The following is a 24444-nucleotide window of genomic DNA, read 5'->3' as shown; positions in this document are numbered from 1 at the left end:
ATTCTAACCAAATTAAGATGTGTTTTGATATTATGATTGTCTAATATGTTATCTCTATATTTTTCATCTTCTGTTACCATATTCAGCGTTCCATCAATGGGTCTAGTCACATGACCCCAAGTTCAAATGTCACCTTTTCAGTGAATTCTTCTCTTACCACTCTATTTAAATTTGATCCAATGAACGTTTTCTCTGCCTTTTTTCTCCATCATATTATCATGTATATGATTATATAATCATCTAACACATATAATCATCTAACATACCATATATTTTACTTACTCACTTTATTATTTTTTTGCCTTCATTAGAATATAAGCTCTTCTAGGGTAACAATTTTTGTCAGTTCTGTTCCCTGCTGGATCTATGTTTGTTGAATGGATGTGACTGAGTACATCAGCGTCCTATGAAGGTCAGTAAGAATGTGGAATATGACAGAACCAAGACTACAGTACAGCACATTCTACTAGAGGTTGCTGCCCCTCACCACATTTCTGTCAGTCTATCAGTCTGGGAGTTCTCTCCCCCTTAGAAGAAAGGAAGTAGGGTTCATCTGATATAACTGATCACTTCCTTTTTCTAACTGCACACAAATCATTTTTTCAATGACCCATTTTAAACCTTGCTTGAGAAGGGTGCGACATTAATCAGTGGCCTGTCCAAACCCCTTAATTCCCTGGAAAGGAGGTCCTTCCAGATGTGCGGTCCCTCCAGGTGAGGTTCTCGTGGCCAGGGTGCTGCGCTTGCTCAGAGTGGGCCTGTGATCCCTGGAAAGTGCGCAGTCATGTTGGCAGCAGCACCCTGAGGCTCAGATGTTATTTGTTGTGTTGCATTGAAATATCACATCCTTTCCCACCACCGCCCCCCCACCACCGGGTTTTAATTTTGCAGTTTATAAAATAAAAATGATAATATAGTTTTCAAATATATACTAGGGTACTTTACTGATTATTATTTATTTATACCCGTTGCTTCATGTAGACAATAAAGATCCAAAGTTTGGATATGTTTAGTTTATTTCTGTTGTTCTTTGATCTAAAGGGTTTATATATCTTCTATCCACCTCACATCTGGAAGGACCTCCTTTTCCCACGTTCTTGCTAATGCAGTTGTGGTTTAGGTCCTTGTCATCTCATCACTGAATGATCACAATAGCCTCTTAACTGGCTTCAGGACTCCGTCTCTTGCTTCTCCAGCTCAGGCTCTTCCATCCGGCTAGTTTCCTGGAGCCCAGTTACTCAAAATGTGGTATGGACCACAGCAGCAGCACCTCCTGAAAACTTGTTAAAAATTCGCACTTTCAGACCCCACCCTGAGCCTATGATTCAGAATCTGTCAACAAGACCCATTCATACCCATTAAAGTTTGAGAGCACTGTCCTCTCTTCTCTCATGCCATCCCCCCACCAGGTGCATCCGTCAGCTTCACATTGAACCATCCCCAACTGCTTCTGTCAGGAAGGCTCCACCTTAATTTAAAGGTGAAATACTTTTGACATGAGATATTTTTGACACTATCTATACATTGATAGTGTCAAATTGGAGTGAGGAGCAGGGGTGAGTCTCAGACACTGTGGTAAGGACTCTGCACTGCCTCAGAGCCCTCTTGCTTAGCAGGCTGAGGGACCATGAGCAAGTTTATCTAGATAACTTTGGAACACTTATAGAAATTACTGATATTCAACTTAAGTGGAATCCTTCTGGTAAAAGCAAAGAATATTGGGTTTTGATAAGTGAACATTAAGGAGTGCTCGGGAAGCATATATGATGAGTTGTTGGAAATCTTCTTGTTAATTGGACACAGTAACAGGCATTTTATAGACTTAATTTAATCCTCACAATAATCCCATGTAGGTACGTGGTAATATCCCTGTTTTACATGCGAGGAAACTGATACTCAAAAAAGTTAGGTTGTCCATAGCCACAGTATTGGTTAGAATTCAGGCTACAGCATGGTAACAAAGACTCCAAAATGCAGTGGTTCACGGTGGCTCTGTCCTGAGGTGGACAGATGACCCCAGAGGGGAGGCATTGATGCTTTATGAGGTCGCCAGCTTCCTTCTCCTGGGTCGCTTTGTCATCCCCAAAGGTGTCCACATCCATGTGGTTGAATCTGCTCCTGCCCTTGGGAAGGGGGAAGGGAAAGTGAAGAGCACACATTTTCTTATGAAAATATAACCCAGAGGTTCTACCTGATACTTACACTCCTGTTCTGTTAGTCAAATGGCCTCCCCGGTTGCAAAAGAGGCAGAGGAATGTTGAAACCTGAGGAGTTATTTACTAAAAAGAAGATGGGGGATGGCTATTAGGGAACCATCACAAGCCTTGCCATAGGCACAGAGATTCAAACGCCATGACTAAAACCTGTGATCTTTTCACCACATTATTCCACCGTTTCTCATAGTTGACAGTCAGTAAATATTTGTTGACTTGAGATAGATTGAGATAGTACATGTGAGCCCTTTGGTTATTTGAAATTCTTTCTTCCTTCTTCCTTGCCTCCCTGATTACCTACGTAGCTCTGTGCCAAACTGTCACTATTTTTGATGATGTTGATTTGTGGAACAGGAAGCTGATATTCATCTTCCTTTAGGAGAAATGTGATAATAACCCACCAGTCCTTAGAAGTTCTGTAGAACCATATGAGGTGTGATAAAGGGTTAGTGATAATGACCAAATGACCATCCCCTTTAAGGTAGGTATCTTCTTAGGAGAATGCCATTGCTCAAAATATTTTTGGTATTTTGTGTTGGCTGGTAGGTCAGTCAACTCTTGCTTCATGATAACACCCAAATCTCAGAGGCATGCAGTAATGAGCATTTCACCAATGTGTCTGTGGGTCTCCTTGGGGTCACTATTTGGGATGGGCCCGCAGGCCCGCTCTGCTCCAGGTGTCTCTCACTCTCCTTCTGAGATAGCAGGTTAGCTTGGATATATTCTTTTTCTAACAGTACCAGAGGCATCAGAGAATAAGTAGAGATATATTGGGCTTCTTGAGGCCTAGGCTGAGAATTGGCACAGCCTATTGATCCAAACAAGTCATGTGGCCAAACCCACAGTCAAAGGCCATGAGAAATACTCTACAGCAATGGTTCCCAACATGGGGCACACACCCCACAGGGGGGCAATTTGATTTTTAAGTGGGGCAATTCAAGAATGAGGTATTACCAGTGAATTTTTTGCATTTATTATGGTTCTAGGGGCCTCATCTACAGTATATAAATATATATTGTGACATATTTATGCATTTCAGTTCTCTATTATATGTTCTGAAACTTTAGTTGCATTTTTTCATCATTTTATTTTTTTTAACAATTTCTTAGTGATTTCTTCCTCAGTACTTTAACTGTCCTTTTGGTCTTTCATTTTTCTCTTTCATGGATGTCATGTTCTTTGGAAGCATGTTTTAGACCAAGTTAATGGCCTTTTAGGCTTCCTCCACATGAATAGGCATTCACTTTTTGAATAAGAATTATATGTCACAGGCAGGGGGAGGGGAGGCATCAGGATTTTAGAGATGCTTAGGTGGGGCATGGCTTAAAAAAGATTAGGAACCACTGCTCTACACCTTAACCAAGAGGAACTGTAGTCACATGGGAAAGGGGATGAATACAGCCTGGGTGAAGAGTTGGGGTCAAGAATGCAACCTACCATGGATTTGCCTTTCATAAGTTATTTTGAATATCCTCAATAATGGTAAATCTTTATCTCTTAAGGGAGCTTTGAAAAAAATTTTCGTAAAATAGCTAAGTTTATGAATAAAATTAGGCTAGTTTTATCATTGGACAGAAAGATAACTGTTGAAGCACATGACATACAATAATGATTTTTATTTCTAGAAAAACTGGCTCAAGAATATGGCATTCAAGGGCAGAATAGTTGGAATAAATGTATAGCCTTTCAAGGTAATCAATTGATTGACAGAATAACACTCATTTGATTCTAAAATAATTTTAAAAGCATAAATAAACCTTATGACTTGTGGCCATCTGGTACCAGTTTGTCTCAAAGTGGAAAGGGGACTGAATGGGGGCTCCCCTCTGATCTCTCCTGGACTAACCCTGGGCAATGTGTTTGATGTGCAGATTCTCATCGCCAAGTCCCCGCTGGCTCCCTTCACCTCCTTTATCTACACCATCGAGAAGGAAGGCCTGGTTCTTCAAGGTAAGATCCTTGGATGAAGCCCTTTCTTTAAGCCGACTGTGCTCAGTGGTGCCCATTGCTGGTGATAATTACTGCTACGCTCCTGATGGAAATGACTTCAGGACAGAATCAAAGGTCAAAAGGAACTGGCCAGTGGTCTTTATCCTGGTGAGATGAAAGAGATTGGCAGTTGTGGCAAGAATTTGAAGAAGGTGGTTGTGGGGCTTAGAGAGAACTACAGAATTTTCTAATAGAATAAGGGTCAAACCAAGCAGGCTAGGAACTGCTGCCGCCCAGTCCTCTCGCAGATCCTGGAGTGAGGAGCAGGGGTGAGTCTCGGACTAAGGACTCCGCACCGCCTCAGAGCCTCTTGCTTAGCAGGCTGAGGGACCTGTGCTCAAGTCCCGACTGGGGGCCAGGCCTCACTGGCCTCCACCTTATGACATGGGCCTGGGGCTCAGAAGGCGCTGAGTCCTGGCTCGTGGGAAAGCACCCAGGAACCACGGGTCTGCTCTGGTGGTTCACTCCCAGATGCTGGTTCCTCTGGCAGGTAGGAAAGGCATCCAATCACAGGTCTGCCCAGAAAACAGTGAGCATGAGATCGATTCAGACACTAATGAACTTAGCCCACAGGGTCCCAAACTGCTTGGTCCATTGAGAAGCTTCCCCACAGAAATGCTCAGGATACACATCTGTCCCCCACTGCCAGGCAGGAGGCCCTGCCCACAGAGATGCCTAGGTGGCCATGTAGCCTGAACCACAGAGGACCACGCTGTCATTGCTGTCCGTGGGAGCACCATCTGCCCTGTGGGATTTATGAGTTGAGCATTTCCCCAGTTTGTGAAACAAGGTGAGTATGTATAACACCCAGTGCACTGCAGAGATCCAGCCGGAGCTGCGTGGGGCAGACTGGAGAGTCGTGCCTCTGTCTGTGCACAGGCTGCCGCCTTCCCTTGCCTCCCCTCCGAAAGCGCCCGCTTGGTCCTGGACCCGAGAGCAGTGTGTTTGTTTGATGCAGCTGAGCTCCTCAGCAGGGACTCGGGGCCGGGGAAATTTGGGGTAAGAACTACTGACCTTTGGCTCTTAGCCTTTGACTTATGCTATCCAAGTTCCTTGGTAAATATTTTTTTTACAATTGCAAATATTGTTTTCTGACAAAGAAGCCGAGATTTTAAGACCAGATTAAGCAAAGCAAACAGCAGGCCCCTTTGTTACATAGTCTCTGAGGGTGTATTACTAATAAGCCATCAGAAGGCTAGAGTTTTATTTACCCAGTGCACCGTGTGGCTTTGGCTCTTCGTTTTTAGAGCCTTTCTTAAAAGATTAAAAGTCTACTAAATAGCAAATTTAGATGAAGATTTCAGGAAATTCTGTGGAAGATCAGGAGACAATTTCAGGCGGGGGTGCGGTGCGGGGGGGGGGGGGTGGGGGAGAGCCAGTTCTACCCAGATGCCTTGTGTTGAGAATCCTGATCCCTGGGCATTGTAGTAAAAGGCATGTCTATGCCGGGTCTAGTTTGGAGAACTTTTAGGATAGTGTTTGTGGAAACAACATTCACAAGGTTGCCTCTTTGACACCCATTGCTAGGATCATGACTTGGACAAGAAAGATGAAGTTGTTAGAGAAAGTAGAGGCTGGAATTGCAATCAATCAGTAGAGGTTTAAAAACTACAAAGAAAGAATATTAGAAAAAGTTGGAAAACTGGGAAGACAATGAGTCACTAAATGAGGCAGACCTGGAGTTGTGTGTCTAGGAAAGAAAAAAATTCAGGTAAGTGTCCGATGATCCAAGAACCCCAAGGGATAAGGAAAAATGTCTGAGGGGCTGCAGAGCCTCACCTGGTTGCTTTGAAAGCTGTTTTATCCATCCCACGCCCTCAAGCTGCACCTCCATCTCTGGGATTTTCCCAGGCGGCAAAACCCTTCGGCCCTGTCAGCGATGCCGCTGAGTACAAACCTCTGGGCAGGCCCTTTCCTCTGGCGGTATGCTCCCAAGACTTCGGGAAAATCAAAAGCTGTGACCCTCAGAAAAAATGGGACCCCTCCTTTATTGGAGAGACCCCTTGGATATCTGTTCCAGCTCTCGTGTGGTCTTGAGAAAATCTAGTTTTGTCAGCTTGAAAATGACAGAGTTGACCTTGATTCAGTGCATTGCAAATTGTGTCACAACCCATTCCTGAGCGATAAAGTAAAACGAATGAGTCACAGCCAGCATATTGTATTGTTTCGTGAAATATTTGTTGTGTGATTATGTGTGTGCATTTTCAATTTCTGCATGGAGGTTGCAATGCAAATGTTTTTCTTCCTTGGATTGTAGTCACTGGCCTGGACGATCTCTAAGGGCCTTCCCAACGTCAGCCGTATCTGATTCTCCGAGGAGATGGGGTACTTATCATTCACTCGGCCCAGTAGAGCTATCTCCTTCAGATCTCCACACACGGGAACATAAAAGCTTATTTCCCTCCCCCCACTCTTACCAGATGACTGAGCTAGAAAACACCTGCAGATTTCTCCAGGATTAAAGCAAAGAAACCTTTGATCCCTGGGTGGTAACCTTGGAAAGGTACCAGCCGTCGAGGCCAATAAGCTTTTTTTTGTGTGAGGGGTTGCTCTGGCATGATAGCCCTAAGTTGGCATGGAGGTTGGTACCGAGAGCTGGCGGGGGGGGTGGGGGGGGGACGACAGTGTGGCATTCCTGCCTGGTTGGTAGAGAGGGGAAGGGCAGGAAGATGAGGGTGGTGCCAGCTAAAAGAGGAACTGCCAGCCCTGCCACCTGTGGCTCCACTGTGGTGATGCAGCCTGGAAGGGTGGAAAGGAGGAATCCAAACAGGCCAATGTGAGAAGGATCCCTCAGTGCCTTTCATCCCCCCAGTAAACCCCAAGATTCCTGCTGGCCAGCTAGACGGAGGTTGTATAATACCTGCCGAGCTCCCGAGTGCATGGTAGAGGGAGGGAAGAAAAGGTGAGGCCAACATTCAATTTCCCTGCTCTGCAGGCCACTCCTCTCACCGGTTTTCAAGGATTAGGATGCTGGGAGCCTGATACCCTTCCCCCACCTTTGTTCACTGGGCCGGGAGGGACAATAAACCGGCAGGCAGGAGACACTGAGGGGCTTGCTTAGAGATTTCTTAGGCTGCTTTTTGAAACACTTGAAGGAGCTGGTCCATGCTATTGTTGTAGTAAAATAGAGAGCGGAACTATTCTCCTTTTGCGGGAAAAGAAAAAAAGGTAAAAGAAAGAAAACCCACTCTCCCGGCATCTTCAGAAGGCTCCCTGGCTCTGGCCATTGCCATGGTAACCCCTCTGTTTGCATCTTCTTTGTCTTTCTGCACTTGTTGGGCATCCTGGCCTCTCAGGGTTGGGCCCAAGACCTGGGAAATACTTAGGCCCCAAAGGAGAAGGAGCTCACAGCCACCAGCTTCTGATGGTTCGACTCCGAGAGGGGCCAAGTCCAGCAGAGGGAGGGTCCAGCTTATTTGTGCAACTGAAGTGGGAAAGTGAAGGGGTAGGTGCCCTTAATCCATTTTAACTTTTTCCCTAGAGCTCCCCATGAAACCCTCAGCACCCCAGAGTGGGAAAGCATAGAGGTGTGGCCAGCCCCGAAGGTGGCCAAGCATGCCAGGACCAAGTACAGAGGGAAAAGCAGGGTGGGCCCACAGCACTGCACGGTTGCAGGAGGGAGGGAGAGTTTATGGGCTCCAACATGACTTGCATCTGCTCTGGTCTTGTCCATTGTTTCCCTGGGAAGCCCCAAGTGTGTGCCACCCAGAACACAGCTGGGACCCCTGGGCCTTGGTGTCAAGACCAGGAATAAAGATTATATCATTAAAAGCAGCCAGGCTACCCTAACCAGTTTGGTTCAGCGGATAGAGTGTTGGCCTGTGGACTGAAGGGTCCTGGGTTCGATTCCGGACAAGGGCATGTACCTTGGTTGCGGGCACATCCCCAGTAGGGGGTGTGCAGGAGGCAGCTGATGGATGATTCTCTCTCATCGATGTTTCTAACTCTCTATCCCTCTCCCTTCCTCTCTGTAAAAAATCAGTAAAATATATTTAAAAAAAATAAAAATAAAATCAGCCAGGCTGGCCCGGCCACTGTGGTTCAGTGGTTGAGTGTTGACCTATGAACCAGAAGGTCACAGTTCAATTCCCAGTCAGGGCACATGCCTGGGTTGCTGGCTCGGTCCCCAGTAGGGGGCATGCAGGAGGCATCTGGTCAATAATTCTCTCTCATCATTGGTGTTTCTACCTCTCCCTCCCTCTCCCTTCCGCTCTGAAATTAGGAAAAATATATTTTTTAAAAAATTAAAAAGCAGCCAGGCTGTGTGGCTGATGCTGCAGGAAGCCTGGGGAAACTGGGGCCATCCAGGCTTTTGTGGGGCTCCTAGCAGTCAGGCCGTCACCTGGGTAGGGAAGCAAACCCTAAAGAAGGGGCTGCCGGGGAGGATGAAGAGGCCAGGGCTCCTCCTTGCTCACTCTGCCTTTGCTGCACTCTCCTTTTCCCGGGGCCTGAGGGGCATCTGAAACACAAAAGCCAGGTTGCTTTGAACAGGACAGAAGATAATGGCTTACTTTCTCACCAGGACAGAATTATTTTTTTTCATTGTTTTTATTTTTTAATCAGGATCAGGTATCGCAGGCTAACTTTGGGTTCTGGGGCTGTCCTCTGCTAGTTTAGGTTTGAGTGAGCCACATAAACCTTGGGATAGAGACGGGAACCTAAGGAGAGCCAGGGGACCCTGAGGTAGATCCAGGGAAGGTGCTGGAAACAAAGCTAGTTTCCTGTTTTCCTAGCCACCTAGTGTAGGGACTTAGAAGAAAGCAGAAAATGAAGAGGTAAAACCATGATTTTTTTTTAAGAGCTGGAGCGCTATGGCTTCATCTTTCTTGTAAATGCAAGGGTGGATGTTTGATTGCCTTTTAAAGCATATTGGGAGGGACATTAATCTCCTCTGTTTGTTCCCTTGTCACAAAGTTGGGTTAGATTCTTCTACTCCATTTTCTTAGTCACTGAGCCAACAGGATGATTTATTGAAAAATTCTTTCCCCCCGCCCCAAATACCACCATCTGAGTTCATCAGATTTCAGTCTGAATCAGTAACCCATCTAAATGTTTTCTGCCTGGTGGACTCAGAGTGACCCAGAAGATTCTCAATCTGTTTCCATCCAGGTATGAAGGTGTCTGCCTGGTAAATACCACCCACATACTTGGCACAGCCTGGCATTCTCATGGGAGCCTGGGCAGAGAGCCCTGGGAGTCAGTGGAGCAGAGAGCGTGAACTTCTCGCCCAGGGGTCCCAGAAAAGAGGACAGAGCAGGCCTGCTGCATCGTCCCCGGCTGCTGGCGCCACTGCAGCCCAGAAAGCTCATCCAGGCCCAAGCACTCCCCGCAGCCTCTGCCTGCTGCTCAGTGAGGCGCCTCCCAGAGGAAACGAGGAAGGACGCCCGTCTGCCCAGTTCTCTTCTTCCCTTTAAACATTCATTTCACATCCCCTCCCTGCGTGACATCTTCCCGCACTGGCCCTCTGCTATGTCCACTTTTTTTTTCACTCTGGCTATTAGCCTCAAAGAGAGATTTGTTTTGAGGGCATTCCAAATTTGCATAAGTGGCTTATTGCACACATCATGCCATAACTTCTTTTTGTCCCTTAATGTCACGTTGCAGTATATCCACCTTGATACGCATAAATCATGTTCTTTCACTTTAATTGAGGTAGTCACATCCATTGTTTGAATATACCACATGTTGGCCATTCCTTCCTGGATGGAAATTACGATTATTTGTTAATTGAACTAATTCTGTTGCACATGTTTCTTGGTATGCAGGTGTGAGGGTGTCTCTGGGTCTACATCAAAAAGTAGAATGGCTGGTCAGAGGGTGGGTAGTTGTCAATCTAGAGGCCAGGAGCATGGCTAAATTTTGGGAGTTACATTTCTACGAGCGAGTGAGATGAATGTGCAGTGACACATCCCTCTTCGAGTCCAGTTGTGGAGATTAGGTAGTACAGACCTTAGGGCTGGGCTTGTTGAAATGCTACCTCAATATTATGTGTTAAAAATGCTGTCAGGACCCTCTGTGTAGAGCCTAGAGCAGAGAAATGGGGCATCACAGTCAGTAATGACACCACAGATCAGCACCCAAAAATCTTGGTCCCCTACCCAGAATGGAATTTATCTCAAGCAGAAACTGTAGTGTATGTTTTGCTATTATGCACCAAGCAAGAAAGATATTTGAACAACACCTACTAGTGCTTATAGCACAAAGCAGGGTCTGAATTTGGGCCCAAAATCACAGACTAAACACTTTTTTCTCCCCAAAATGTTTTTTCCTGTCTCCACAATGTTTTAAAACATGGAACAAAATGTTCGTTGGAATAAGGTTCCAGAGAAAAGCTCTGTTCCAAGGCCTGGACTATAGTTAGTCTGAACCCACACTCCTTGAGAAGTTGCGAGCCACTTGGCCATCTTTGCCGAGTCACAATCTGCATTTGCCCAGGTAATAATACGGAAGGATGTTAAATCCATCCGGGTTGTTGATTTTCTTTGAAAACCTCTTCCAAAAGGATGTGGTGTTCTTTCTGGAATACGACGTAAGCTTTATTTCAGTGAATTCAGGTATTTGTGAAGTATCTATTGTTTACAAACCATGGGGGATATGAGGCTGAAAAAAAAAAAAAAGGTTTCTTCCTTTTAGTAGCTCAAAATCTAGTTATTTCAGACAAAAAATAACTTTGATCAAAGCCAAACTATGACACATGACACCTATTATCAAGGTTAACAAATGGAGCATGGAAGGATAGGGGAGACAGACTCGTTCTAACTGGGGTGGCTGAGAAAGCTCCCGAGAGCATGCGGGGCTGGAACTGGGCGTCAGCTCCCGGTGCTGATGGAATGGCCTGCAGTGCCTCTCCACAGAGACCAGGTTCTTTTGCCGCCTGAGGACAGATCTGGGGACCCTGGGGAGTGCTGATTAGTGCCATGTGACTAATGAATCATGCTGACTAATGTGCTCTGAATGGATTGATTCAACAATAAAGGGAGCCCTGAGAGTCAAGAGTTCAGATCCTGAATTTCACCATGAAGAATAAATCACTTACGCTCAGTACTTCATTCTTTTTGGTCAATTAAAACGTGCTCATGATGAGAATCCAAGGCACCTTGACCAGAAAGTGCACCCGAACTGTAAGGAGAGCAGAAACGCTCCCCAGTACCACCCAGGACAGGCTTATGCAACCTCAGGTTATTCATAGGACGTGCAGAATGAACCCATCACATGCTGCTCCCAGCCATGCAGAACTTTTATTTCCTCTCACGGGCCATGAGAACCGACACAGTGCACGACGCTCACACCAACTGACAGACAGAGGAGCCTTTGAACAATCTTCCTGTCTACCTACTGGGGCGTTTGTGTTTTTCTACAACAAATGTCGCCACAGAACTAAGAGCTTGCATTGCACACACAGCTCTTTCTCTCTTTTGACATCTCCCCAGCGAGGCTGCTTGAGAACCTGGCCTTCCGTGTCCAGATGTTTACTGAATTCCGCAGGCCCCCCAAAGGGCCCGAGTTCCTTTGTTGCTCTCCGAATCATTTCCCACAGAGACTGACCGATGTCCTGAAGGAGCCCTTCAATAGGGAGGATAAATGGAGGCAGATGAAGACATGACCCCCTGAGGTTCACCCACGTCCACGCTAACAAAGGGTCTGAGGCACAACCTTGTAAGGAGCATTTTGGTCAGCAGCGTCCCTTTCTAGAGGCCACGTCTCCCCCACGGGGCTGCTTTCAATGGCTGCGATCAGAGTGGAAGCTCTGGGTGTTTGTGAAGGGCCGGGCTGTGCTAGGTGTAGCACAAAACATCTAAATCACGGCCCCCTGCCTTTGTGAGGACTTCCTGACTGCAGATGGCAGCTGGCTTTCCCAGGGGAAACCTGGGGGGAGAGGAGGAAGCGGAAGAGGGCCTCCAGCTTCTCTGGGTGACCTCTTCCCACCCAGCCCAGGAAGACTCCCCTTTTTCTACAGCGATCACGCCTGGGCTGCAGCACCTTAACCCACACCTGTGCAGTGTCACAGACAGGTGTGTGTGGAAGTGGACCCCTGCTGGGAGGAAAGCTTACTCAGACTGCTAGTGACAAGTTGGTGCATTTCACAACAACAACTGTTTTTGTTTTGTTTTGTTTTCAACCTTTCTTTCTCTCCCTCTTTTTTTCTTTTTTTTCCTTTAGGCCAGCAGAGGCCATAGGGACACTGTGACCTTTGTCTGGAGCTGATGGGGGCGTGATTTGTGAAATGAAACAGGACTGTGCTGCGTGGAAGAAGGAAACGGAAGCCTGCCTAATGGGGATTAATTAGTTGATTGCTGCTGAGATGGTAACAGATTTGCCCTCATACCACTGCGCCAGCCATCGCAGACCTAGCAGGGAAGGTGAAGACGAAGGAGTCTTTGTTCTGGCCTCTGGATGCATGGGGCTGTGAGCCTTGCCGCCATGGGATGTCAACAGCCATAATAATAATAATTTGCACTTATATAGCACCTTTCAACCAGGCACCTCAAAGCGGTTTAACCACATTAATTAATTAAAGCCCACAATCCCCCTGGGGAGAGGAGGAGGAGGACTAACAGGATTTGTAATTACAGGAGGGAACATTTCCGAATAAAGTATTGTTCACCAAATAAAAAGAGGAGGTGTATAAGAATTGGGATCTCCAAAGAGTAACTGATTCAGAAATGAAATCATGGAAGGATGGGGGGAAGGGGCATGGGTTTGGGGGTCTGTTCTTGTGTCAGAGGGAGGTCGACGGGCTCAGAATTCACTGACAGGTTTGGATCCCACTGAGAAGCGGAACATGCATGGTGTTAGTGGCATTTGGAAGGTCATTAGTGGTGCAACTATTGTGGTGTAAATTCAAGTTTCACTAATAAATTGTGTATAGCCCCGCAGAACAAAGAGTGAGATTCTTGCAGTATTTAATAAAGGATGAAATGATTTCTTTAGATTGAAAGCCCAAAGCTGGGCCAGTCAATTAGCAAATAAATCAATTGGTGACCCATAGGATAATTTAGTCCTTTCCAGCACAACACCAAGCTGACCCCCTCCTACTGCCATAGGCTTCCCACCAAAGCTTCAAGACTGGTTCAGTGCAAGGCCTGGGGGCTTCGGCCCCTTCAAATCTTCCCAGCCTTTGGCACTGGGACCTCTCTCACCCACGTGGTTAGTGACCCTGAGTTGTCCTCTATATGATCACTTTGTACCTGCTCCCCCTCCAGGGGTTTTTTAATGCCGTGGAGGCTAGAATCAAGTCTTATCCTGTCTCTTGTCTCCTAGGGGTACCCAACAGTGCTGTGAGCAAAGCAGGTACAGACTGGTCAGGAATGGCTGAACAACTAAGTCCTTAACAGCTCATATCTATTGAGCCCAGACCAAGTGCTAAGGGGAAGCTCAGAAGCAATAGGATATGAACCCCATCCTGAGAACTCTGTTACAAGGAATGGGAAAGACTCATATACTACTAACAATAGCATAAAGCAATAAAATAAAATGACATGGTGAATGCATGTTCAAGCCTCATGCTGCAAGGGCAAAAGAGAGATCAGGGAAGGTATTCCTGGGGAGCAAGGGGTGCGCTGGGCACCGGCTGTTGAGTGGTGTGGGCAGACCTGGCAGAAGAGGGCGAGGCTAACTTTCCGGACTGTGGCCCTTTGCCTCCCTCTGAGTGAGGTACATTCTGAGAACTTGAGGTCTTTGTTAGAACGTTTGTGAAAAACAAGCTGAGTTTTTGCAGCCGATTAAATGTAAATTTCCCATGAATTCTTACTATATGAATTGGCCTATTTCAAACATCAAGGGAGTATTTAAGAAATTAGGAGAGATGTTTTGTTCTCTGTAACTATTAATTCAGTCTCTCTCCACTTTCACTGTTCACCAAGTAAGAAAAGCCGAACAGTGCACACGTAAAAACAGGGCACTCAAAAGTGTCTGGAAAAGGTACAAGGAAAACACTTCTCCATCACACGTGTCAGAGATTAAATGGCTTCCTCCTGGAGACTTTTTTTTTTTTGACCCCTGTGCACACTAAGACAGTGCACTACACCCAGCAATTAACGAGCCAGTCCCCACACTCTCCCGCTCCAGGGCCCACCAGGGCGGCTCACCACAAACCACAATGCCAGGATGGACCTCAGCAGTCTTTGCCTCATGCCAATATTTATTGAGTGCACTGCATGTCTAACACACACCATACGTGCCTAAGTGTACACAATCCCCTAACAGTCTGACAAGGTAGGACTTTTATCATCCCTCTTTCCAGATGAGGAGCAAGGCAAGAAGAGTTCAGCAGTCTCTTACTAGAAAGTGATGGAACGTGGATTTGAACCCAGGCAGACTTGCTCCTTCCTCTCTCCCCCTTCACCAACCCATGTCATATTTCTATTCATATCTATTACAACCTCTCTTGGCCATTCTCAATTCACTAAAGGGCTCAGCACCATACTATACACATAGCAGGAACTTGGTGAATATTTTCCAGATAAAAGAATTGCTAGAGTAGTGGCTGCAAAAAGCCTGGGCTGTGGTGCTAAGAATAAGGTAGAGTCCCCATCACCACCTTCTTCTCCTTTCACCATTATTAAAGACTAGAGGCCCAGCCAAAACCGGTTTGGCTCAGTGGATAGAGCGTCAGCCTGCGGACTGAAAGGTCCCAGGTTCGATTCTGGTCAAGGGCACGTAACTTGGTTGCGGGCACATCCCCAGTAGGAGGTGTGCAAGAGGCAGCTGATCGATGTTTCTCTCTCATCGATGTTTCTAACTCTCTATCCCTCTTCCTTCCTCTCTGTAAAAAATCAATAAAATATATTTAAAAAAAAAAAAAAAGACTAGAGGCCCAGTGCATGAAAATTCATGCACTGGAGGGGGGATCCCTCAGCCCAGCCTGCCCCCTCTCGCAGGAGGCAACCTGGCGATCAGGAGAGGACGATGTCCCCATCACACCTCTGCTGCTGCCACTGCTGGCAGTGCAAACCTTGGCTGGCTCTGGTTACCTGAGCCTCAGGTGGCCTTGGGCAGCTGGGCAGCCGCCATCCAAGGCTTGCCTGTGCCTCGGGCCGGCCCTGGATGGCTTGGGGGCTGAGGGGACTGGGGGACTCCACAGGCAGGCGCATGGGGCTGAGGGGACTGGGCACCACCATCTTGTGGCTGTGGGTGCCGCCACCTTTGAGGGTGTGGCAGTCAATTAGCATATTTTCTCCTTATTGGCTATGGGCCCCACCATCTTTGTGAGGACGTGATGGTCAATTAGCATATTCCCTCTTTATTAGATAGGACTAGAGGCCCAGTGCACGAAATTCATGCACGGGGGTGTGTGTCCCTCAGCCCAGCCTGCACCCTCTCCAATATGGGACCCCTCGAAGGATGGGATTGGGCCTAAACGGGCAGTCGGACATCCCTGTCACAATCCAGGACTGCTGGCTCCCAACTGCTTGCCTGCCTGCCTTCCTGATTGCCCCTAGCCGTTTCTGCCTGCCAGCCTGATCACCCCCTAACCACTCCCCTGCCAGCCTGATTGATGCCTAACTGCTCCCCTGCCAGCCTGTTTGCCCCTAACTGTACTCCCCTGCAGGCCCAGTCACCCCTAACTGCCCTCCCCTGCAGGCCTGGTCACCCCTAACTGCCCTCCCTTGCAGGCCTGGTCCCTCCCAACTGCCCTCCCCTGTTGGCCATCTGGTGGTTGCCATCTTGTGTCCACATGGGGGCAGCCATCTTTGACCACATGGGGGCAGCCATCTTGTGTGTTGGAGTGATGGTCAATTTGCATATTATTCTTTTATTAGATAGGATTAGGAGACGTGAGCAGGAAAGTTGCCCAGGTAATGTTCACAAGAAAGAAGACACAGGCCATATTCATGAGCTGGAAATCTGCTAAGCTGGTACCTACACCCATGAGATGCTAGTGAAGCATCTTGAGCTGTTAATTACTTTCATCAAACTTGGGTGTGATGTGGAGCTTTTTTCTTGGGGGACGTGTACATGCACATACGTACGCATAGTCTGACTTTGTCTCCCTGTCTGTGCTGGCATCCTAGCTGCTCCATGGCTGTGCCGTGGTCCTGGTGAAGCATCAGGAGTGTGTGTTCCTATCAGCCCACAGAGCAAGCGTTTCTGGATTAATCCAGAGGAGCTGAACTCGCATAGTGTCTGCTATGTTGTATGCTGTGAGCAACATTACTGCTCTGAGACAAGATTATGAAAGTTCATCTGGCAAAACCAGAGGAGATGGGGAATGAGGATTAGGTAATGGGGGAGAGGGAATGAAGACAAAAGGAAGTGAAAAATATCAGATTCTGACCTAAAAACTGTGGTCTTAAACCCACTTGGGAGTTTTTTTCCCACTTGGCAGTGTATTTTTTTCCCTCCGTGCTTCGGTTTTAATGTCATCACCATCACTTTTGTCCCATGTCTGTGAAGGGACATTCTTTATTTGATTACAGAATTCAGCAGAGGCCTCTTTTGCTCAGACGGAAGGAAGATGCCCTACCTACTTCTCAAACGAGCATTCTAAGTGTTAGGGAAGCATGTTGCCTGCTTCTCTAAATGTCCTTGAGAGTGGGTTTCAGATGCAACACAAGTTCCCCAGATCTGGGCGGAGAGAGGACCAATAGATAGCGGCCATGTGTCAGGGTGGACTTGTGCCTAAACAAACAGCCCCCCAAATCTCAGCAACTTAATGTCTCCTGGGCCGCTGTCCTCCATGTGGTGCTTCACGTTCCATTTCAGGACAACCACTTCCACAACTGCCTCAGTGGGTGGGCAGGGGCGGGGGGGAGGGTTGGGTCGTGCACTTACAGGTCGTGCACTTATGGGAACAACGCACATCACGTCTCTCAGGGCCGAGCAGTCATGCGGCCACTCCCAACTCCAAGGAGTGGAAGGCACAAGCCCACACTCACCCCATATTCTGAAGGGAAGGAGAACTGGATATGCATGACCCCTTGTTGTGTCTGCGAGACCCAGCGAGCTGGCAAAGGTCGCCTTTCACATCCACTCCTTTCCCTGGACTAGTGGGCGTCTATCAGGCTCATGGGGTGATGTTGAGGAAGGAAGACCAAATCGTTCTGCAGCCCATTTCAGTCTGTGGGGACCTTTTGGAAAGAGAGTTGAAAGGGAAGACTAGTTCACCCTGGCTTTCCCTTGGAGCTCCAGACTAGTCACATTAGAAAAGGATACTGGGTTGGCGAGGGCCATCCTGATTTCAGCAGGACGCCTGAGACGGAATGATGAGTCGCCCAGGGCCATCGTGCTTCGTGAGAAGAGGCTCTGGAAACCGCCCTCTGCCTCTATTCCTCCCTTGTGACCAGACATGATTCAGATCCCCTCAGCCCTGTGACTTTCCAGAAAGCAGTTCTCCCCGCAGCAGAGAGAGGGGGGCAAACTTTCCCTTATTATTCTTCTAATAATGAATTCCTGCTCTGAGTGGGTGCTTCCATGTGTTTTCAGTCAGTGCTGATGGCAGCCTGGCCGGGGGGACATTTCCAAGAGGCTGTGGACATAATAGATGAGGCCTCGCATTGACAGAGCTGCTCTCAGCTTTCCTTCCAGCGCAGCCCTCCCGAGGCCTGAAATCGGAGACAAGAAATGATTCACAGGATCGTGTTGTGAACAAACATGGCTGCCCCACCTTGTCGTTCCTATTAACTAAGTAAGAAGGGATGGTTTCAAAGCTTCCCTCTGAGAGATGTGCTGACCTGGATTTTAGTAACTTAAAAGGACCTAACGTTCTCAGGCCAGACAGTTCTTTGTAGATGCCAAGACCTCCTGTGTTCAGGGCTCACACAGAGTCTTAGCCTACCTTGACCTCATAAGAACAAAGGGAGAAATGAGGTCACACCATTTCCTGCCTAAAACCTAATCTCAAGCACACGAGATGCTTCCAAGTGAGCAATGGTGGTAGGCCCTGTGTGCTAAGGGGTCCTATTCGTTCCCCCCAAAGCGAATGTCTTCAGATAATACCTAGTTTCAAATGACCTGCAGGGGACTTGTACAAACGACTAGTTATGAACGGGCTCTTTTCCTGGAGAAGAATGTCAGTCACTCGGGTGAAAGGGACTGCTGTTGTTAAGGACATAGGTGTCCTGGAATTGGAAAGCCTTAGAAAGCAGAGGCCGCCCTGGGGACTCACTGCCTTGGAGTCTCTGCTCCTCTCTGCATTTCTACCCAAGGCCGCCCTCTTGCCCAGCAGACATGCTCTTGACTGTCCTGCTCACTTGAAACTTTAGCTTGCGCGTGGTTCACCCTCCTCTCTTGAGCTCCTCTCTCGACACTGCAGCCTTTCAACTTAAGTTCCCATTGGCTTTTTCCCTTGGTGTCTCCTAGTTAAAATCCCTAAGAGAGAACCTCATTGGCTTGGGCTGATTTTATTGTTTTGTCTCAGGTAACATCACTGGTCACTAGCCAGCCAGTCGCTTGTGGGCCGAGGGGGGAGCTGAAAGCAGGCTGCCTAAGCAGCCGCAGATGTGGGCAGGGCAGCTGCCCTAGAGGGGCTGGTTTCATGTTTTTAGGGGACTGGCCGTGTGTAGTGTTGCCCTGTTTCAACGGAGTCAGAGGAGCTTAGTCTGAATTCATACATCCATGGGAAGACGGGGGAGAAACTGGATTATGACATTGGACGCTGTCTTGTATTCATTAGAGACCATTGCGTTCCTATCTCAGCAGATGGTTAAAAGGCCACCCCAACTCAGTCCAGATTTCAGCATTTCCATATTCGTTAGAGTAGACGTGGGGCTGGAAGTGGATTAGAGGCAAATCTAAACAACCCTGTGTTTCTCTGCTCTTTCCTGAGCTCTGTGTCCATATTGATTAAATCATTGGTCAGCCCTTGTCCTGTGCCTGACACTTGTACCGACTGCCTAAAGCCACAAGTTCCCTAGGAGCCTATGATGACACAGAAGGCCGTTCTGATGGTGTTTCCAAACCTGCTGCTGTGGGTTCTAGAGCCAGTGCCTCTGGACCACTTCCAGATCTCTGCTCATCCCATGTAGAATCTGAGGTTGAAGTCTGTTGCCATCGGCTGTCCCTTGGATCTGAGAACCCATCTGGGGTTTGTCCAGCCTGTCTCTCTAACACCAGCATCCCAACTCCTGAGTCATTACCATGTCAACATCTTGAATGTGGATGCAGAGATGAAGCAGGAGCCAGCCTGGCTTTCTCCCAGTTCTCTAGGCCCCTCTGGGGCTAATCAGCAGCCACCCATCCCTGTGTTAATAACATAAGCTCTCTAATGAGAACACCTGGAGGAAACTCATAGGAAGGCTTGAGATGAAGCCAGTTTTGCAGTAATTATTCCTACCATCATTCTGTTTTAGGCTGGACTCAGACTTTCCAGTCCAAACAGCTTGCTACACCCAACCAAAGATGGACGGACCTGTACCTCACAATTGTTCCTTAAACCACCTCGGGTCTTACTAAAACTCTTCATGCTCACATCTCAGCTCCAAAGTCTCCTTATGCCTTGAACTTCAGGTAGCGTATCCCTACTTCAGGAACACAGGGTTTAGTGAAATGTCCTCAGTGCATCTTGTGGGCGGAATTCTTTGGTGGTCTCTTCCCAGCCCTTTTCCCACCCTCCCAGCCCATCTTGACAGTGGTGTTCACACCACTGGAGAAATAATAGACCTTCTTAACTGGAATTGACTAATCAGGGGAGAGAGGATAGCAGCTAGGGAGGTGAAAATGGTGGGCAGGGCACGCATGGAAAACAGGTCCCTGCTGTATTTATTAGTCTGCTAAGGCTGCCATAGCAGAATGGCACCAAAAAGCCTAAACAACAGAAACTTATTTTCTCACTGTTGTGGAGGCTGGAAGGCCAAGGTCAAGGTGCCAGCAGGTTGGTTTCTCCTGAGACCTCTCTCTTGGTTTGCAGATGGACACCTTCTCGCTGTGTCCTCACATGGCCTTTCCTTTGTGTGCGTGCCTAGTGTCTCCTCCACGGTAAGGACACCAGTCTTATTGGGTTAGGTTCCCACTTTGATGACCCCATTCAATCATAATTACCTCCTTTTAAAGGCCTATCTCCAAGTACACTCATGTTGGGGGTTGGGGCTTTCACATACGAATATTGGGGGTGGGGTGGGGCCCAATTCAGTTCATAACACCTGCCATAACTCTGTTTTCTTCAACAGATCATCTCTCATCCTCTGGTGCTGCCCTTCTAATTCTGAGAAAAGTAGATATTGGTTGAGAAATGGCAGGTGCGACTCTGTGCAGTGAGTTTGAGAATGGCTAAGCTAGGTATGGAGAGGGCCTGAGATAAGCAGAGTGAGTAGATGGATAGGTGGATGGCTGGCTGGATGGATGGATACATAAATAGATGGTTGCATGAATATACACATGGATAAGTCTATGTCTTGGGTAGTGCATCAGTGGTACCAGGGAAGACATCACATTCTCTGTCTTTAGGGTGGTAGGTTTTTGCACTGCTGGAATTGCAAACTCAAATGCTACTGTTAGATAACAGAGTTGCAAAAAGAGGCTAGTGTGCAATAATAGGAAGTAGTGGGGACTGTGGCAAATCAGAAAGAGTATGACCTGCCTAAAGGGACAGCATGTACTCGTGTACTCAGTTCCAGCCAGTTGTTACTTTGTAGGATGCCAGCCCAGTGCTGCCAGGACTTCTGATTGTTTCAAGAGAAGCCAGAAATCGGAATTTTTTTCAAATGAAATCTTTCTTTAAATAAATATTTAAATTATGGCAACCAACTCATAATTGATAAAATATTGGGTGGGCCAAACAAACACATTTACAGTGTGAATGAACCCTGGAGGCTGTGGGATTTCCACTTGTGGAACACTAGGAAGATCTGTGATGTCAGTGCACGCGGATGTAGGTGTTCAGGGCTTGGGCTCATGAGTGTGCTGCCTGGGTTCAGATTCCAGCCCGCTGCTTACTAGCTTTGTAATCTTGCGCAGGTTATGCATGTAACGCAGAGTCATTGAAGGGTGAAATTAGTTAATACATGCAGATGCTCAGAACAATGCCTGTTGCTAGTGGCAAAGCAATAACTGAGCCAGTATTATTAGGAAGTATCACTAAACCTCTGGGTTTTCTCGTCTATAAAATGGGGACAACAGTTGCCTTACCTGTCCCCCAAAGGAAAAGAAGAATATGCAGGAAAGGGCTTGCAAAGCGTGCACATCGCTAAGCAATACACCATGCATTGCTTTTGTTACTGTTCCCACGAAGGAGACTGAGCCTTGCCCGGGCAGGAGGTCCCTGGGAGGAGGAGGACAGCAGTAACTAGATCCATCCTCTTGGTTCCGAGAGACATGTGGCTGTTTTGCTGTTCTTAGAGGGTTTTTTTTATTTATTATTATTTGTTATGAAAATGTTAAACCTTCAGAAGAGTAGAGAAAACAGTGTGATGAACACCCAAGCACTCTTATCTAGCTGTAGTCATCGCTAACGTTTGCCACCTCATCTCAGTGAGTGTTGCTGGCAGAGTGTGGGGTGGATGTGTCCGAGATGCAGTAAGAGATGGGACGGAGGGAGCCTAGTGGCACCGAACAGAGAGCCAAGAGCTCCACTACCTCGGTGACTCCTTATTGCAGGAAAGCAGGGCCCGGTTGGCTGTGGATGGTTCTCTTTGGATAGGACCCTGGGAGGGGGGAGGGGTTGTGCAGGATCATTTCTCATAAGTGATGCATTGTTACCACCTTAAAGTGGTAGAAACTGGGACACGGAAATTCTTTTCATTGTTTATTTTTGTTTATTATTATTAAGGTTTTAATTTTTTGCAAAGAGAATATATAATCATGTATGCCTCATGTAACTGAACATGTCTAAAGAGACTGGCTGTCACTGTCGTAAAGAATTCAGGAATGGAAACCATGCTGGGTCTGTGAGAAGCTCAGTGAAATCACGGTGATAAAAAGACATGTTGGTCCCTAAAAATGAAAGGTTTTAGGAGCAAAACACTCAGATTCAAAGAAAGTATAAAGGGCTCTTTTTGTTAAAGTATTTAAAAGAGTCTCTAAGACATATTGCCCCATTTCTCAGTGTTCGCTATGACTGCATTTAAATGTGAAGGCTTCTCCGTCTTGAAACGTGAAAGCAACTAAACTTCGCTTGAAGATTCCATTATTCGGACCCTTCATTAATTTAAGCTGACATTCCTTCTCAATTGGGGCAAATCATCAAAGCTTTATTGTATTGAGAACCTTGAATTCAGCAACAAAGAGTGCGGGGTTTGGAGGGAAATGTGGGGAGGGGGCGGGGGGAGATCCTGAGGCCCAAAGAAAGGAAGGGAGGAAGGAGCTGAGAAGGTGGGTGGGAGGGAAGGACTGGAGCATTGAGAGGCGAAGGGGGACAGGGGCGGAGTTAGAAAAGCGGAGAGAGACTATGGAGAGTTGTGGTAGAGGGAAGGGGCTCAGAGGGCCCTGTGCCCTAAAGCTAATCAAGACAGTAGAAGCTAAACCAGTCGGCAACTTTGCCCTCACAAATTGGCTTCCAGAATAAGGATGAAAAGGGAGGGAAGACATAGAGGAAGAGAAAACATGTTCCTATCTTCCTTCATTCAGGTGCCTCTCCAAATTTCTGCCCATTGAGCCCTGCCCAGCAGCAGTGCCTGGCAGGAAGCCCGCTGGGTGGGCCTGGCCTAGCACCACAGCCCTGTCACCAGTCCTGTCTGGCTCAGTGGCACCTCCATCCACCTGGACCCAGGCTGCCGGCAGGGCTCTCTCTTCCTTTCTGGTGTCATTTTCCATGGGATGGATGATGTGGGATGTCCTAGCGGCAATATATTGGGTTCGCTGTTGAGGAATAAGGCAAGGAAGGATCTTTAGAAATGTGAGTAAGTCATACACAAACTTTTATTGAGCATCTATGATTTGTAACTAGAATAAAATAAGATTTGTTAAAGCCTCAGGGAAAACTGGGTTTTTCCAAGGTGTAACTTTAATAAATAAAATACTGATTTCAAAAACCAAAGCAAGTCCCCGACAGTCTTTCCTCTGCACCTAAAAAGTCCACAGGACACAAGAATTTCACGTGGACACTGTGGTGCAAATAGTTCCCGGTGTCCCGCAGCCCATCTGAGACCAAGTCAGTCAGGGAGGCTGTTGGCCATCAGTCCCCAGCCCACCACCTTCCCACTCAGTGCCCTCAAAGAGCTCTGGTGACTGCTCTGAGCCACAATTTCCCAGTGTGTGGAAGGGGAATAGAAATAACTGTCCTAGCCCTGGCTGGTAAGTTCAGTGGTTAGAGCGTCAGCCTGCAAACCAAAGGGTCGCAGGTTCAATTCTGGTGAAGGTCATGTACCTGGGTTGCAGGTTCCTCTCCCATGTTGGGACCCATTGGGGAGGCAACCAATTGATGTGGCTCTCTCACAACGATGTTTCCCTCTCCCCTCCCTCGCCCCTCCATCCTTACCCACTCTCTCTAAAATCAATGGAAAAAATATCCTCCAGTCAGGATTAATCAAAAAATAATCTTACCTAATAATAGACAAACATGTAAATTGGCAGTACCTCTGCTACGCCCACAGCCAATCAGAGTGAGTATGCAAATTAGAAGGCCAAAGATGGCAGCCATCCAGCTGCTCCAGGCGCAGAGTGGCCAGGCGGGGCAGGACGCCTGCTATGAGAGGGAGGGCAGGGGCAAAGGGATCTACAGGAACAGAGTGCCGCAGCGAAGACAAGACTGCAGACTCCAGAGTCTGCAGCAAAGACGAAGACGACAGACTCCGGCCGGAGCCTGCAGGGAAGCAGCGAAGACGAAGATGGCAGACTGGGTCCCGGATGCCGGAGGAAAACCGGTGCTGGAAGCCAAGAGAAGGAAGGCCTATTGCATGAATCTCTTCGTGCAATGGGCCTCTAGTAATAATAATAATAATCGGCCTGATCTTCATCCCTCGGAGCATGTAGGGATGACCATATAGATGAAGGATGATTTTCCCTCCCTCACTGGCTGTCTAAACCTGGGTTACTGCAATGATGGATTCTCCCGTTTAAGACATAAATCAGATGGAGCTGTTCCTCTGCCCAGAGCTCTGAGATGACGCCCTTTTCACTCAAATGGAAGCAAGGGCACTTCTCTGATTGCTCCCTCCTGGCCCACCTGCTGGGCCACCCCAGTCTCCAGGCTCTGGTCACCAGGCACTCTTCATAGCCTTCGCACTTCGGGACCCTTCGCTGGCAGGCTTTCCCCCTCAACAGTCCCAGAGCTGACACCTCACCTACTTCCCCAGGTTTGGCATGTCTCCCTCACCACTAAGGTTTTGCTAGATGTCACCTTCTCTGTGAGACCCCCCCCCCCTCCGCG

General features: G+C 47.6%; 1 protein-coding gene across 3 annotated transcripts in view; it reads left to right on the top strand.

Moving 5' to 3' along the window:
• The window catches only part of RAD51B (RAD51 paralog B), a 545220-nt gene extending 532143 nt beyond the window's left edge, over positions 1-13077 (top strand). For all 3 annotated transcript variants that reach the window (XM_080666682.1, XM_080666681.1, XM_080666683.1), the window contains 2 exons: positions 4085-4163; positions 12363-13077. In XM_080666682.1, coding sequence (XP_080522808.1) covers positions 4085-4163; positions 12363-12379 — 96 coding nt within the window. In that variant the 3' untranslated portion in view covers positions 12380-13077. The remainder of the gene's footprint in view (positions 1-4084; positions 4164-12362) is intronic.
• The last annotated feature ends 11367 nt before the right edge of the window (positions 13078-24444 follow it).

The sequence above is a fragment of the Plecotus auritus genome, assembly GCF_963455305.1.
Source record: "Plecotus auritus genome assembly, chromosome: 1".
NCBI lineage: Eukaryota > Metazoa > Chordata > Mammalia > Chiroptera > Vespertilionidae > Plecotus > Plecotus auritus.
Note: the sequence above shows the minus strand (reverse complement) of the source record. Positions and strands in the feature narration are given on the sequence as shown.